At 37.3% G+C, this 14,910-nt stretch overlaps 1 protein-coding gene across 1 annotated transcript in view; it reads left to right on the top strand.

The window, feature by feature from the left end:
- Nucleotides 1-8,704, top strand: part of TMEM119 (transmembrane protein 119) — a 36,367-nt gene extending 27,663 nt beyond the window's left edge. Inside the window, exon 2 of the mRNA XM_085632745.1 lies at nt 7,132-8,704. Within this exon, the coding sequence (XP_085488871.1) occupies nt 7,137-8,042 (906 nt within the window). The 5' untranslated portion in view covers nt 7,132-7,136 and the 3' untranslated portion in view covers nt 8,043-8,704. The remainder of the gene's footprint in view (nt 1-7,131) is intronic.
- Nucleotides 8,705-14,910: the final 6,206 nt, after the last annotated feature.

The raw sequence follows: 14,910 nt of genomic DNA, 5'->3' as shown, positions 1-14,910 counted from the left end.
GTGAGCCTTCATTAGATTACTCTCAGTGGGGCTATTGCCCGAAATCCGTGATGCCATAGACTTGACCCATCCTTTCGCCTGCACCCATTTCCGTAGAGGGCTATTGTCTGAAATAACTTTTCCACGTGGAGATGCCACGTTCTGCCCAGCAAATGACTTTTTTGTTTTATTTTTAGCCTTCCCTTTCCTACCCACAGGTGCTTTAGCTATATCAGTAGAAGCCTGTGTGGCGGGCTCTACTAGTTCTTCGATGTCATCGTATGAGCCCAGCTCTTCGCTTTCTTCCTCCATAGTCACATCTATAGTATCACAAACTTTTGTGCCTGGTTCCGTCACCTTGTCAATTCTCGCCGCCACCGCTGGGTAATTCATCGGGTTTGATTGATTAAAGTTCGACGACGGTGCATTAGATGCATTAGGTACATTAAGTGCCTTAGGTGCATTAAGTGGGATCCTGCCAGGCACTTCGAGCCCAATTACTGACTGGTTTGGCATGAGGGCTGGGGACAATACCCCTCTATCTCCACTCCCTTCTCTAGTGCTTGCTTTGCTACAATTTACAGTTCCAACCCCCCGCTGGGGCAGTATCGGCTGCAACACTGTTGACTGTTGCGATCTGGTATCGCAGCGAGCAAGACTTCAGCTATTTTGTTGCTGGTTACATCGCCCCTGTCCAGACTGCCAGCAAGAAGTTCTGCAGCTTTCCCTGATTGCAGAGCCGCAGGCCGCGGCTTACCAAAATAATCACGTTGGCTTTCTCCACCGTACTCCCACCGTCCGACGTGACCACCAAGAAGCTACGACACCTTCACTTTGTTTGATTCTACAGTCTTTGAATGAGCAAAGACAAGAAGCTCAACAGCATTACATGCAGGTCCGAGAAGACAATAATGGAATGCAACAGTCTCTACAGAAGATGGCAGATAAATTTGGGGCGCTAACTCGAGATATCTCGGTGTTGCAACAGAGTGTTGCGGACACTGAAGAACTATCCGCACTTACAGATGTTCTCGCACAGAAGCATGAGGCTCAGATCTCAGGCATACAGACTAAGCTGGAGGACATGGAAAACCGCCAACCCCGACAAAATCTCAGGCTTTTTGTTATCCCAGAAGGTGCAGAATGGGCGGATCCTAGGGCTTACATGGTTCAACTGCTTCAGAAGGCTTTCCCTGATCTTTCCGATTGGGATTGGGACTCTCAGTTGCAAAGGGTTCATAGAGTACCATTAGTCCAGAGAAATAAGGGGGGGGTCAATATCCTCGCCCATTCTTGATCTTTCTTGGAAACTTTCTGTTGAGTCAGGCTGTTGCACTGAAAGCCCGACCTAATTCTCCAGTAACAGTTGAAGCAGTTACTTTCTTTGTAAGATCGGACTTAAGCAAGGCTACAATGGACAGGCATTGGAAGTTGCGCCAATTCATAGATCCGATAAAAGCCCTTGGTGCTCAAGCCTTTTTGCAAAAACCTGCACGGCTAAAAGTCTTTAAAGATGGACGTACCTATTTCTTTACTGAAGAAAAGGAAACTGGACAGGCAGTGGCTAAGTGACAAGCAGAAGCTGCGGAGAAGATACAGAATAAGGGTTTATAATGTTTCTGGACATGGATCAAAAGCTTAATGGGTGTGCGGGGTTTTTGCTTAACCTAGTCGGTTGTATCTGGCTGGTAGTATCTAGCGGGCGACAATTATTTACTTTCTTTTTCTTCTCTATATGCAGCTTTTGGGTTAGGCAGATAGCCATTTTCACCCTAATCTTTTTTCAGTCGTGTTTCTGAGTCCTGCTCATTTCTCTTTCTTACTTTAGTAGTTATAAGCTAGGCACTATCTTAAAAGTTGCTGATGTAGAACAATGGGCTGTGGGGGTGACCTCTATGGCTGTGTCTCTGTAGGGCTGCCCAGTCAGCGGCAGCTGGTAAAGGGGAGGAGTCCTCTTCTATGGGACAGGGTGGAGGGTGGGTATTGGAGTTTTGTTTGGGGTGGTAGGGGTAAGGGTGTTATAATGGGGCACGGTAGGTTTAGGGTAAATGGAAGGCTTTCAGGTTTCTTCTTTTGGATTAGAAGGCGATATACTAAAAATTACTGTTATAGTTGAATCTGGATGTGGAAAAGGGGACTTATTTGAAATGCAGAAATTTTTATCATGAATTGGGTTAAATGTATGGCCTGGAATGTGGCTGGTCTCAACAGCGCAACTAAGCGACAGTTAGTCCGTGAGGAGCTACGAATGTATCAGCCTCAACTGTCTTTTTTAACAGAAACTCATCTCGCTTATAAAGATCGAAACATCTTAAAGCACTTAGGGTATGATACTATTGTTTGTACTACTCAATCTGTATCTATAAAAGGAGCGGCCATTTTAAAAGATAAGAGGTTTAACTGTAGAGTGATTAAAACTCAATCTGACCAACGGGGGCGCTGGGCACAGGCACAGTTTGAATTAAGGGGCAAGAGTTTGTGACTTGCGTAGTATATGGTCCTAATGTGGATGATCCTGCTATTTTTGAAAATCTTAATTTAGAACTGCTAAACTGGGAGGGTGAAAGATTGATTATGGGAGACTTCAACTGTGTCATAGATTATGGCATAGACTCCACTGGAAAAAGTCTCAATCTTAGAATGCGGAAGACTTGTGCTACGATATTTCAAATGGCAAGGCTTCAGTCTGTTAAGGATGTATGGAGACAACTATACCCAACTGTACCAGGTTATACATTCTATTCCGCCCCCCACAAGTCGTATTCTAGGATAGACATGGCCTGGGTTTCGGACAGCTTAATTTCAGCATCAGATATAGAAATATGCCCTCGGGTTACTTCAGACCATAACACCATTATTCTATCTTTTCAGGTTGAAGTTGAGAAGAGGGAAGTCAGTCCATTTTCTTTTCCTAGGTATCTGTTGTCGGACAGTGAATATCTTTCTAATATGGCCCAGCAACTTGAGGATTTTTTTTAGAGAAAACACAGGGACAGCATCCCCATTAATTGTTTGGGATACAATGAAAGCGTATGCCCAAGGTATCACGCAAAAATACATCTTATCACAGAATAAAAAGCGCAAAGGGGAAATGGAGACACTGGTGAACACCCTGCGTACTATTGAGAAACAGCATGCTGAGGCAGTAAAGAAAGATCAGAGGATTCAAGATAGCCTGCTTCTGTCGTTAATAGATGCAAGAATATTAGTGAAGAAATTATTTAGGGACAAAATTGCGGCTAGCTATAATAAACATTGTTTAGAACAATACGAATATGGGGGACATATAGGGCAAATGCTGACCTATCAGACAGCAGAAGCGAAGGCTAAAACTAGGATAAGCGCTATAAAGGGTGCAGATGGGCTTTTGCACACTGAACCTTCAGCCATTTTAGAACAATTCCTGTTGTTCTATCAACAGCTTTATTCATTTACATGGATACCAAACCGAGATGAGATGTTACGATACCCTGATGACAGCTGTCTGCCAGTAGCAGATGCCGAGGAAGCTGCTATATTAGATGCAACAGTATCGGTAGAAGAAGTGGAGTTGGCAGTATCAGCACTGCCAAAGGGGAAGGCGGCAGGAGATGACTCGATACCATTCGAATTTTATAAATCCTTTAAAAAGATTTTGCTCTTGCCCCTTAGTAGTGTAATACAACTGGTGGCCATCAGCGGGCATATACCGGAATCGTGGTGCATGACACAGATTGTGTTTTTTAAAAAAAAGGGTAAATCACCGACAGAATGCGGATCATATCGGCCAATTTCTCTTATCAACGCGGATGCCAAGATATTTTCAAAAGTCTTGGTGACCCGCCTGGCACCGCTAATGCCGGGACTAGTTTCTGAAAGACAGCATGGATTTATCATGGGTAGGGATACTACTGCCCATGTTAACATGGCTATTGGAGCGTTTGATTTCGCAGAGAAAAACAAGATCGATTTCGGAATGATTCTTTTAGACGCCGAAAAGGCTTTTGACCGGGTCAGGTGGGATTTTTTATGGGCCGCACTAGTCAAGGCTGGTCTCGGATCACAGTTTCGGTCTTGGGTGCAGGCTCTATATTGTAATCCTCAGGCTAAGCTGTTTTATATGGGACTTCGATCCACATCATTCCGAATCTTGTGCGGGACTATGCAGAGTTGTCCCTTGTCTCCATTATTGTTCGCTCTATATATAGAGCCATTCATACGCACTTTACAATCCTGCACGCATATTAAGCAGTTGGAATCGGAGATCTCCAAACTGAAGGTCACGGCATATGCTGATGATATCGTGGTCTACGCAATTAATCCAGGCGAGACCGTGATAAGCATCAAGATAGAAGCAGAGAAATTTGGCAATGTTTCAGGATATAAACAGAATGCTAATAAGACTCAAGTGCTTACTAATTTTGGGACTCAAAACTCTATCATCGGGGTTTGCACTACTGTGACTTACTTGGGGGTAAAGATAACAGCTAAAGTCAATCAGATTATTGACTTAAAATATGCACCACTTCTGAATGAAACTATTAAACTGCTGAAAACCTGGCATAGGCTCCCTATAGGGTTATTAGGCAGATGTAACCTAATAAAAATGAAAATACTCCCTAAATGTTTATATTTATTTCGGTCCATTCCTTTAAAAGTCCCCAATATATTCTTTAAAAAACTCGAGGGGATTTTCAGTAGTTTCATATGGGGATGTAAAAAACCTAGAAGAGAAGTTGATTTGCTTAAATCTCCATTTGCTCAAGGCGGACTTGGTTTTCCAGATTTTAAAATATATTTTTGGGCTGCCTTTACGGGTCGATTCCGTAGTCTGCTTGGTCTCGACCAGTCAGACTCAGTTTTTAGGTTTATTTTAGGCAACCAGAGGGAAAAGTTTTTATACAGAATCAGGGACCCAAACTATTTCAAGCGAGTTAGGTTCAAGACTGTTAGAGACACTGTATATATTTGGTGAGCTATGTCTGCTAGATGTAAATTACCAGCATTTCACGAAAAATTTCCACTGTGGGGGAATCCTCTGTTCCCCGAGGTGTTTCAGGATAAAGCAGGCAAATCTTGGGCCAAATATGGAGTTACCTGTTTGGGTGATCTGTATGATGAGAAAGGAATTAAGTCATTCGAAAATCTACGTTTACTCTATAAACTTCCTGCTCCTTTATTTCTTAAGTATGTACAGACCAGAGACTATTTGGCCCCTAATTTAGATATAAAAGCAATAATGCACTCATGCATCTGGGACTGCTTATTCGGAGGAAAAACGAAGTCTCTGATAGGGTCAATGTATGAACATCTACATAGTTTTAGATCAGATGGCAACGAGAAACTAGCAGAGCGCTGGAGTCAAACCTTGGGTATAGCTGTTACACCTAGAGTGATTAAACAGGCTTTAGGTCATGTTAAGGGTTAAGGACTCGGTTCACTCTGTTAGCTTGCAACTTCAGCAACTATGCACCACCTGTATGTTGTACTATACCCCGGCTAAAATAGCTAAATGGGCTCAAGGGAACATGACGGGGGATAAGATAAATTGCCCTAAATGTGGATTATACACTGCTAATCTGACACATATGTTTATTGAATGCCCAGAGCTGAGGGGTTATTGGCAGCAAACTGAACAGATACTTCAGCTTAAACTGGGCTTGGACCACCCACTCACTGATCTTGAAAATCATGCTGGGGTATAAGGAGGATAACCCAGCAATTGCACGTCTTTTCTCAATTCTGATGGCTGCTGCTAGACTGGCCGTCGCTCAGGTGTGGGTCTCTACGACAACGCCCTCGGCCGAGGATTGGTGGTTTATCATTAGAGAGACATATGGTTTAGAGGCAGCCTTGACTAAGGCAAGGGGTGTCCGTTCCTTAGTCAAGTCAGAAGCATTATGGAGACCTTTGGCTTTGGATGGAATAATCGAATTAATGATAGTGTTGTATGAAATAATTTGTGTCTCCTTTAATTTTTCCTCTTCCGTTTTTCTTTTTTTCTCTGTACTTGTGTTTCCGCTTGATGTGTAAACTTAAAACCTCCAGTTTATTTTTGCTGTATATATGTGCCCTTTTTGATGAAAATAAAAATCATTAAAAAAAAAATTACAACAACAAAAAAAAAAAAAATAAGTAATTTGTGAGTCCATAAACAGTGCATCACCGCGGTGTAAATCATACCTAAGTCAGTTATGTATAACTGGTGAATGTCAGTGAGGTTTTTTTGTTTCAAAAACAGTCGTTTTTTATTACTAGAAGACCTTCGTATAACTTCCCTTTAACCTTTGTCCTTTTTACAGTGAATTTGTAAGGTTTTTTTTAACGCAAGTTAAAATCTTACTATTTTACTTATGTACAACTCCACTTTCACCTTTTTCCTCTCAGTGAATTTCTATGTTTTTTTAATTGTAAAGTAATATCTTATCACAATACATTTGTGCTCAACCTCTCGCAAGCAGCCAGTCCCCGCCATGCATGGCGTATGGCTGTGTGCAGCAGGGGGGTTGGCTGCAGGCCAGGCCTGCCCCCAACCCTCTGTAGGTGACAAATACCCTGCCATGCATGGCCTTTGCCACATGTGGCAGGGGCACTGAATGCAGGGTCTTGCCTAAGGCCAGGCCCTCCGTCTGCACCCAGCTCCCTTGTGGGTCACCTGCTAGCCATGAGCAGCCACTGACCAAGGACCCCCACACCTCGTTCTTTTTTTTATATGTATTATGGTGTCTCATGGGACGCAAGCAGGATCCTGTGGGAGTCCCTCAGGGTTACATGGGGTTATGATGGCTACCACAGGAGTCCCGCAGGACCGCACTGACCTGAAAACATATACATTTGTTTCATTTTGGCCTCTTTGGAGGGAGGTCCATCTGAACACCTCATCCCCCCCCTCGCACACAGACTACGGATCAGTAAGAAATGTGGAAGTTGACTGTATAAGCAAAAATAGGATTACTGAGTTTCTGCTCATGCATTTAACCACATGCTTTTTTGAATGACCAATCCATTCATTTAATAAAGGCAATGAAAATGCTTTTATGATACTTGTTATCAAAATAAAGCTATTTGACTGACAATAAAGGCAATGGACTAGGAAACTGTTTTTTAATATAAAAAATCATGTTGATTCATACTAAGATTGTTAACATTCACTGTTCTGTGCTTTTTCTCTAGGTACCATGTCTGTGCAGGTGACGCTGTGTATGCTCACGGTCCTGTTAGCACCTCTCTGTTTGGCAAGATATACACCAACGGATCATGACAATGGAGGAAGTGGAGACTATAGTACACTACCTACCTCTCCTCTGAACAATGTTCTGTCAACAAACATCCCAGAAGGTGAAATTAAAAACTCATATAATGGCACAACCACTGGCAAGAATATACTTGATGGAATTTTGGACTTCTTCAAGGAGTACATGTTATTGATGATAGTTGTGGGCTCTCTGGTTTTCATGATGATCTTCATCGTTTGTGCTGCAGTCATTGTCAGACAAAAGAATCAGGCTACAGCTTACTATCCTTCATCATTTCCCAAAAAGAAGTATGTCGATGAAAAAGACAAATGTGGAGGTCCCCAAGCTTTCAGTGAAGTACCTGAGAAGAGTTCAGATATCAAGCCAGAAGAGCCAGTTGACTGTACTAAAAAACTTCAGGCAGACATATTAGCTGTGGCACACAACCTCAAATCTCCATCAAAAACAGTGGCAAATGGTGAACCTGCAAAGATTGATGAGCAGCCAGTGTCAGAGGAAAACATCAAAAAGGAAGACGTTAAAGCTAAAGGTGAAGACATTTGCAATGGACTAGCTGTGACAAAGAAGCCAGAGAAATCAGAACCAGTTAAGGAGGCAACAAGCGGGACTGAGGTGTCAATTTCCTCTCACAAAGGTGGGAAGGCATCGACCAGTGAATGTGACCAACCAGCTGAAGCAGCAATTGATCATACACCAGTCGCAAAAGGTGGTTCCAATGATGATTCCAGTGGGGAAAAAGCTATTACTACAGAAGAAATCCCATTAAATGAATGCTCTGGCAGACCAGCCACAGTTACCCAAACAAATGAAGCCAATGTAGAGGTTTAACCTGGCCTCCAACCCAAAAACAATTTTAACACTTGACATGGGAAGGTTTTCCTATAAACAATGCCATATGAAAGTGAAATCAAGTAGGCATTGAAACAAATGCCATTCCATATATATGGGATTTTAATATTATTATTTCATCATTTGAGATTTAAGACAAACCATAGAGGTCAAGTTGGGTTTTCCACTATGGTATACACTGTATGTTTTACTTTGAAGCATACAGTAATGATTTTTTTGTGTGAGGCACCTGAAGAAAATGTCCTGAGAGTTTGTAAATACATAGTATTTTTCAGTTAACTAAAGGGGAAACTGTAGAATCACTATTATTGTACCCAATTTTGACTAATTCCTCAGGGGTTAGCATCAAAATGAAATAGCCTTGGTGGAGCAACCCTGGTGCGAAAAGTCTCTAGCATGGTTATTTCACAGACCAATGGATTATGTTACGCTATGTTAATAAGAATCACTATAACAGCGACAACAGCTACTAAGCAGTATTGACATCATCCATGATTGCATCATATTCAGTCACTGTCAGTATTATGATCATTTTTAGAGGCAATGTATGGAGAGCTTACATTTTATCATGTAAAAGGAGAATTTCTGCGTAAGTTTTTCTCCACAATTAAACAAATTCTACTATGAATGTTCTATCATAACTGCATGCACATGTTCTTATTTATTCTTATTTGAAAATGTTGGAAAGCAGACCTGCCTTTGTTTGTGCGGAGTTCCCGATCTCTGCTACCCAGTGAGTGACCTATCTCAGGTTATTCCTATCACAAATGGCTGGCTTACAGCAGACTACAATGAAATAGTATATGAGATGAAAATTGCAAGTGACTTTGAGCCATACCTATGTAAGGGATACTTTTGAGAGACCAAAGAAGCTTGGAATGATTCTAGTCTACCATAGAGTTAAAATTTGATTTAGAGAAATATACAAGTGTATTTAGTTTGCTTGCTCATCAAATGATCAAACTGAGTTTCACATACTGTTCTTTATCCAGGACTTTTCTCCAATAGCAATGCAAACTTTGGAACTTTAGCACCAGATACATCATTTGCTTAGCCTTAAAAAAAAGGAAGTTCAATCCCCACTATACATTATTGTCTCAACAGTTTGAAGCACTCAATATAAGACTCCACTAAAAATCTGTGTTTGCAATATCTTAAGTCAAGAATCATATGTACACTAGCAGCCCATCGCTCCTGCTTTAGAGTGGTTTCATACTTCCTCCTGCATAATAGTAATAACTGATTATTCCCTGCTAGCTTTCAAAATTGTTGCTTGAGGTGCAGCAGGCCAGAGAATAATACCTTATATTATCCAAAATGTGGTAACAGTGTGAACAAATTCATATTTAGCTCTCAGACAGTGATCAACCATTGCTGACAAAATGTATCCTTTCTCATCACAGAAAAAAATAACAAGAAAGACAAAGATTTTCTAGAGAAAGCCACTTAACTCATTTTCCATGTGCTGACTAAAAAAATAGACGGGCCTGTCACTGGGACATCCCATCTCTAGAAAGCTGCAAGTATTCTTGTATGTTCTGCTTCTCTGCCTCACATTCCCCCCCCCTCTCTCTCTGTCTCTCTGTATTTCAGATGAATAAACACAGTACACTATGCAAACAAGCTCAACACAAGCCTGACTCACATAATATGTAATGAGTGGTTAAGGAATGGAGAATCGAATTGAAAAGTTCACTGCAGATATATGTGAATTTGAGTGAAATTAATTTGCTTATGTGAGATGTCAATAAAAAATAAACAGAGGAGAAGCAGTTAACATCCTTCTAAATTCAGAAGAAAACCCCTTGTGAAGTTTAAAAATAGGCTGTTTGAATTGAAGGATTTGGTTTATGTCAGTCAGAGAATTGGTGTGAGGCCAGTGCCAGGCTATTAATTGAAAATGAACAAAACAAAAATGCATTATTTCCATGCTTACAAATGCTCTTTATGGCCACAAAACAGCCATTGCGGGTTGTACAGACCTTTAAGAACATTTTTAATACATATTCCATTTTGAAAATAGCACCCTATGCTGGGAAATCTCTGGCTTGGAATTACTCAATGATCACCCACTTTTTAGATAACATTTAAAGACACTTGTCTTGAGTGCATCTTATACCTTTATTAGGAATATGCTAGCCAGTTTAATTTTGGCTAGATCATGGCTGACTGTCAGGATTTTCAGCATACCACAGTCCTTGTTATATTGCTATATTGTTTGTGATAAGTTGCATGTCACATCATATGGAAATCAAGCTTCCATATGTTGCTGGAATAACAATTTAATATAACGAGCTGGCAGGGATGATGCCTTTCTGTGCAAATAGTAGATGCTATTTTTTTATGCTACTAATGTAAGATCATTCACTGTGTATCTACACACCATTAATAATGCTTTCTTCTTTACTGAATGTGGGCAAGAATTTAAGTTTACATTCAACTGAAAGTCCAGGGGAGAAAGTGACAAATGTCCCTCATATTTCTCTGTTTTATTTGACACACAACTTTAGGGATTTGAGGTAAGGACTAACACCTCAGCTACTGTGCTTCAATTAAGATAGCATCTACTTGTATGAAGCATGCAACTTTTGTCCAGAGTTACTGGACTAGAAGGAACTCCTCTTACTGCTTTTATCTGAAACATGTGCTTAATATATGAATTATTCTTCCTACCGAGGGCCCCAAGGACCAATAACCTTGGCAACCTTTTATTTCCCCCCCAAAAAAAAGCATGTGAAAGTGATCACCTTAAGAAGATTTAGACAAAATATATATTATCTGAATATTTTATGAATTGTATGAAAGATGTAGGCATAACTTTTATTGTAAACATGATTTCTGAGAGGGTACTGTCATCGATCTTTATCATTTATATCGCTTCCTATTATTAATCAAATACTGTCTTACGGTTAGAATTTAATTATAGTTTACTTTTATTAGCAATATTGACTTTACAATCTTGTTTAGTTTTTGTATTATCTATGCCTATCAAACTCAACATTTAAAACACTTTAACAATACTAACCTTTTATATTCTTTTATCATTCAATTTTAATCCAGATTTGCTAAATGCTTCACATTTATTGTTAACATTTAATAACAATGGACATTTTAGAACTCTTAAATAATGCTTGAAACACTTACCATACCAATTTCATCTGTGCAACCTTTTTTTATAACCTATTTAACCTTTAAGCAGTAGTGATGATTTAAAAAATAGCTTTCAATAACAGTGGTTTAAAGATACTTAAATACTATTTTAACATATCAGGTAACACATTTCTATATCCTAAGTAGTTTTTAAACAGTTAACCTAAAAAAACAATCTTTTTGTAAATTAATCTCTTCATTACTTTTAATATCTTAACTGAGAAGTCCAGGTATCTATACTTTTTTTTATTTACTTAAATACATTATTGAAATTGTTTATTACCTTATTTATGACTCAATTAATAAAATATGACTTTTCAAAATTGTTGTACTAGATGCCAGAAAGACAAAAAGGTACACTTACATGCTCTAATTCTTAGAACATATTTGAGGGTGTGGAAAATGCACTGCATGTTGACAAATAGGTTGTGAAATTTCTGTGAATCTGTCCAAACAGTTTGATTATACGCATTTTAAAAACTCATAAATAACTTTGGTAGCATTTTAGACAATATGTTAATAGTTTCTGAACTCATTATTTATTTATTTATTTATCTTTAATTTACATTACACATTTCTAAAAGCCTTAATTAACTTTTGCAACAGTTTTATGTCAATTCAAATGTTATAAACCTTCTATTCACTTACATAAACTGTAAATTACAACACATATATTTTAAATTAATGATCAACTTTTGAAAGATACCTAATTTACTAGCAAGCGTTTGTCTTCCAATTAAAATGCTTTACAAATTCTTAAAGTATATTTCAAAGTGTTTTTAAAATTCCAAAATAACTTTAAAAATCAGTTAACTAACAAGTCCACCTTTTTTATATGCTTCTACTGCTCTTACTATTTTTTTATATTATAAATATAAATATATGTTTTAACTAACAAGACATTTACTAGTGACTTATGTAACAATTAAAACTATTACAACAATTTAAAACACTTATTAATGAGTTAACAATTTTCTTTAGTAACATTTTCAAAATGTTTAATATATTTTGTAACATTTTAAGAGTAGAAATTGTAGCTATGTTAATAGTCAAGCTAACATGCAAACCTTTCACCTTCCAATTACAACTTTATAAAAATGTAGGTAAAAGGTGTGTAAAATATGCCAATTGATGAACATTATTTAAAACCATACCTAATGTTTTTTGAGTAGTAACTTTAAATTGCTTAAAATGGTCACAAAATGTATACACTGCCACAAACTGCTCCACGTAATTTAAACACTTCATTACCTCTCTAAATGTTGTAATTATTATGTTTTTTAAGATCAGTTCATAACAATTTCTATAACCATTCCATCTTTCATTTGTTTTTGCAAAAAGCTTTCAAATAACCTCTAAACATTTTAGTAAATAGTGACTTTGTAAAGAACAATTCTAAAATAACATGCATAGCATTTTATCTATATATTAATTATCAATTACTACTTTTTTAAAATTCTGACGTAAATATTTATTAACTTTTTAACTAACAATTCTAATTAGTTTAATAGTTTATAGCATGTTTAAGATTCTAATTAACTATGCAAAGCTCTAAATAACTTTGTAACACTTTACTTAACACTTTTAACCATGTGAGTACTCCTACAAATCTGGTACATTTTTATCAACCAACTGCCTTTTTTATGGTCCTCAAATAATATGTCTACCAAGTTAGTTCACTGTCCCAATTTATTTTACCTCTGATAACTTTGACTCTTTTAACTGAAATTTATGTCATTTCTTATCCCATAATGCGTCTGTTGATGGGAAATATCAGAAACCTATTTTTTAATGCTTACCTTTATTTATGTTCATAAGGGAAAAATCAGATTAAAAAACATATATTTTGCTTCAGGAAGTATGCGTAGGAAAAAAATGAAATTTGTTCTCTCTTTACAACAATCTGCCTCTTCTATACATCACTTTACAAGTAATGTGTAGTGTAAATTAACTTTTTACACAACTAATATGAGAATCCAATTTAATAATGTATTTTCTTTTTTAAAGGATGCTGGTTTTCGATATATTACAGCCGTGGAAAAACACACATCCAAAAACTGTTCATTTGAAGAGCTTTGAGCTTTGTAGGGCTAAATATATTTTGCAGGTTGGAGTTCACATTTATATATTGCCACTGATAACAGAAGTCAGATCCTAGCTAGTACTATTATGATTTTGATTATTGTACTTGATAAGCATTTACAGATACATGCCAACCGCAATTGCTAGTTATTCTTCATGTACTGTATTTTGGGGATTAAGCAACCTGTAAAACATTACATTTGTTATTTGATTCAGTGTTTATGCAGTTATGTACATTCTGTAAAATGCCAAATTATTTTCAAAGTATGTAGATTTCCGTGTTTCTGTAGTCATTTATTCTTTTTAAGTTACGATTACAGAAGGACTGATTTGAAAAAACTATTTAATACATGTGAACTGAAAGGACTTAACTAACCTTGTGTGATGGGAGCCTTGAGTTAGAAGCAATACTTATAACTTTTTCTCTAAGACTATAAGGGCTTTTGTGATAGAAATTAAATTTTATATCTGAGGAATAGTATTTTAGATAGAAATACTTTGTACAAAACTGTGTTACATATACATTCACAGTAAATGTTTGGTTTATTTTTATTTTATTTGTTTATGTGCCTATTAGCTGTATGTGTTGTAACGTTTACTGTTTCAATTAAAAATTTCTGGTCCATATAAAAAAAACGTATCCAGCTTACAGTGTCAACTTGAAGGTATTGTGTGCTATGAAGTGATCTCAATAAGACACTTAAATGAACATAATTAATACATTATGAAGTGGTTCTTCAATGTGATACAACTAATATGTAAATTGAGGGGGTTGGAACCTTAAGATTCATATTTAATGTGTAGTGATAGACTGAAAAATACCTAGTTAATTACCCAGTTCCTCATTTTCTGCTAGGCAACATTGAATGTAATATTAGAAACTCTAATTCAAAGGAAAGTAACCGTTAACTGGATTTAGACCAGAGGATCAAACAACAATCATTGGAATGATAGTGATTAGTAATTGATTTTGAATAATATGAATTAGGCTCAGTAGCTGTATATGTTTATGGCTACTGTCTATAACAGAAGTCGAATAATACTGTACTCAAGCGCACACACATCTTAGTCGGTCATGAAATAAAGTATGTATAATATGTCTTGTTTATGTGTTGGTTATTTGGGTGACTATTGCTGCATCATTACATTAATTACTTAAACTAACTAGTGGCACATTTATTATTTTGCTGTATACATAATCAATACAGCCACTCAAACTGCATATAAACTTCAATCCAAACTTAGTTTGATTTAGAAAAATTTAACTTTATAAATAATAAATTGTATATATCCATATTCATAGAATTCAAACAACTGTAACAATTAAAAAAACAAAATCCTAAAAGTTAAAAAACTTTGCATATTGTAAATTAACACTTGGAAGACTTTATGAACCACCAGTAAGTTCAAGGACTGTTTCAAGGCTCTTTGTGAGATCCATCCATTAATTTGATTACTTGATTATCTATACATACTTTTTTCAAATTTGAGGTATCAATACAGTATACACATCTTCTTGGATCTCTCTAGTTAAAGTCTGAAATATCTCGGCAACCATTGCTTGATGATTTTTTCACCAATACTCCATGTTCTTGTAGTTCTCTGATTTTCCTAG

Source organism: Triturus cristatus, chromosome 11 (assembly GCF_964204655.1).
Source record: "Triturus cristatus chromosome 11, aTriCri1.1, whole genome shotgun sequence".
NCBI classification, from domain to species: domain Eukaryota; kingdom Metazoa; phylum Chordata; class Amphibia; order Caudata; family Salamandridae; genus Triturus; species Triturus cristatus.
The sequence above is the reverse complement of the archived record's forward strand: the minus strand, read 5'-3'. Positions and strand labels throughout refer to the sequence as shown.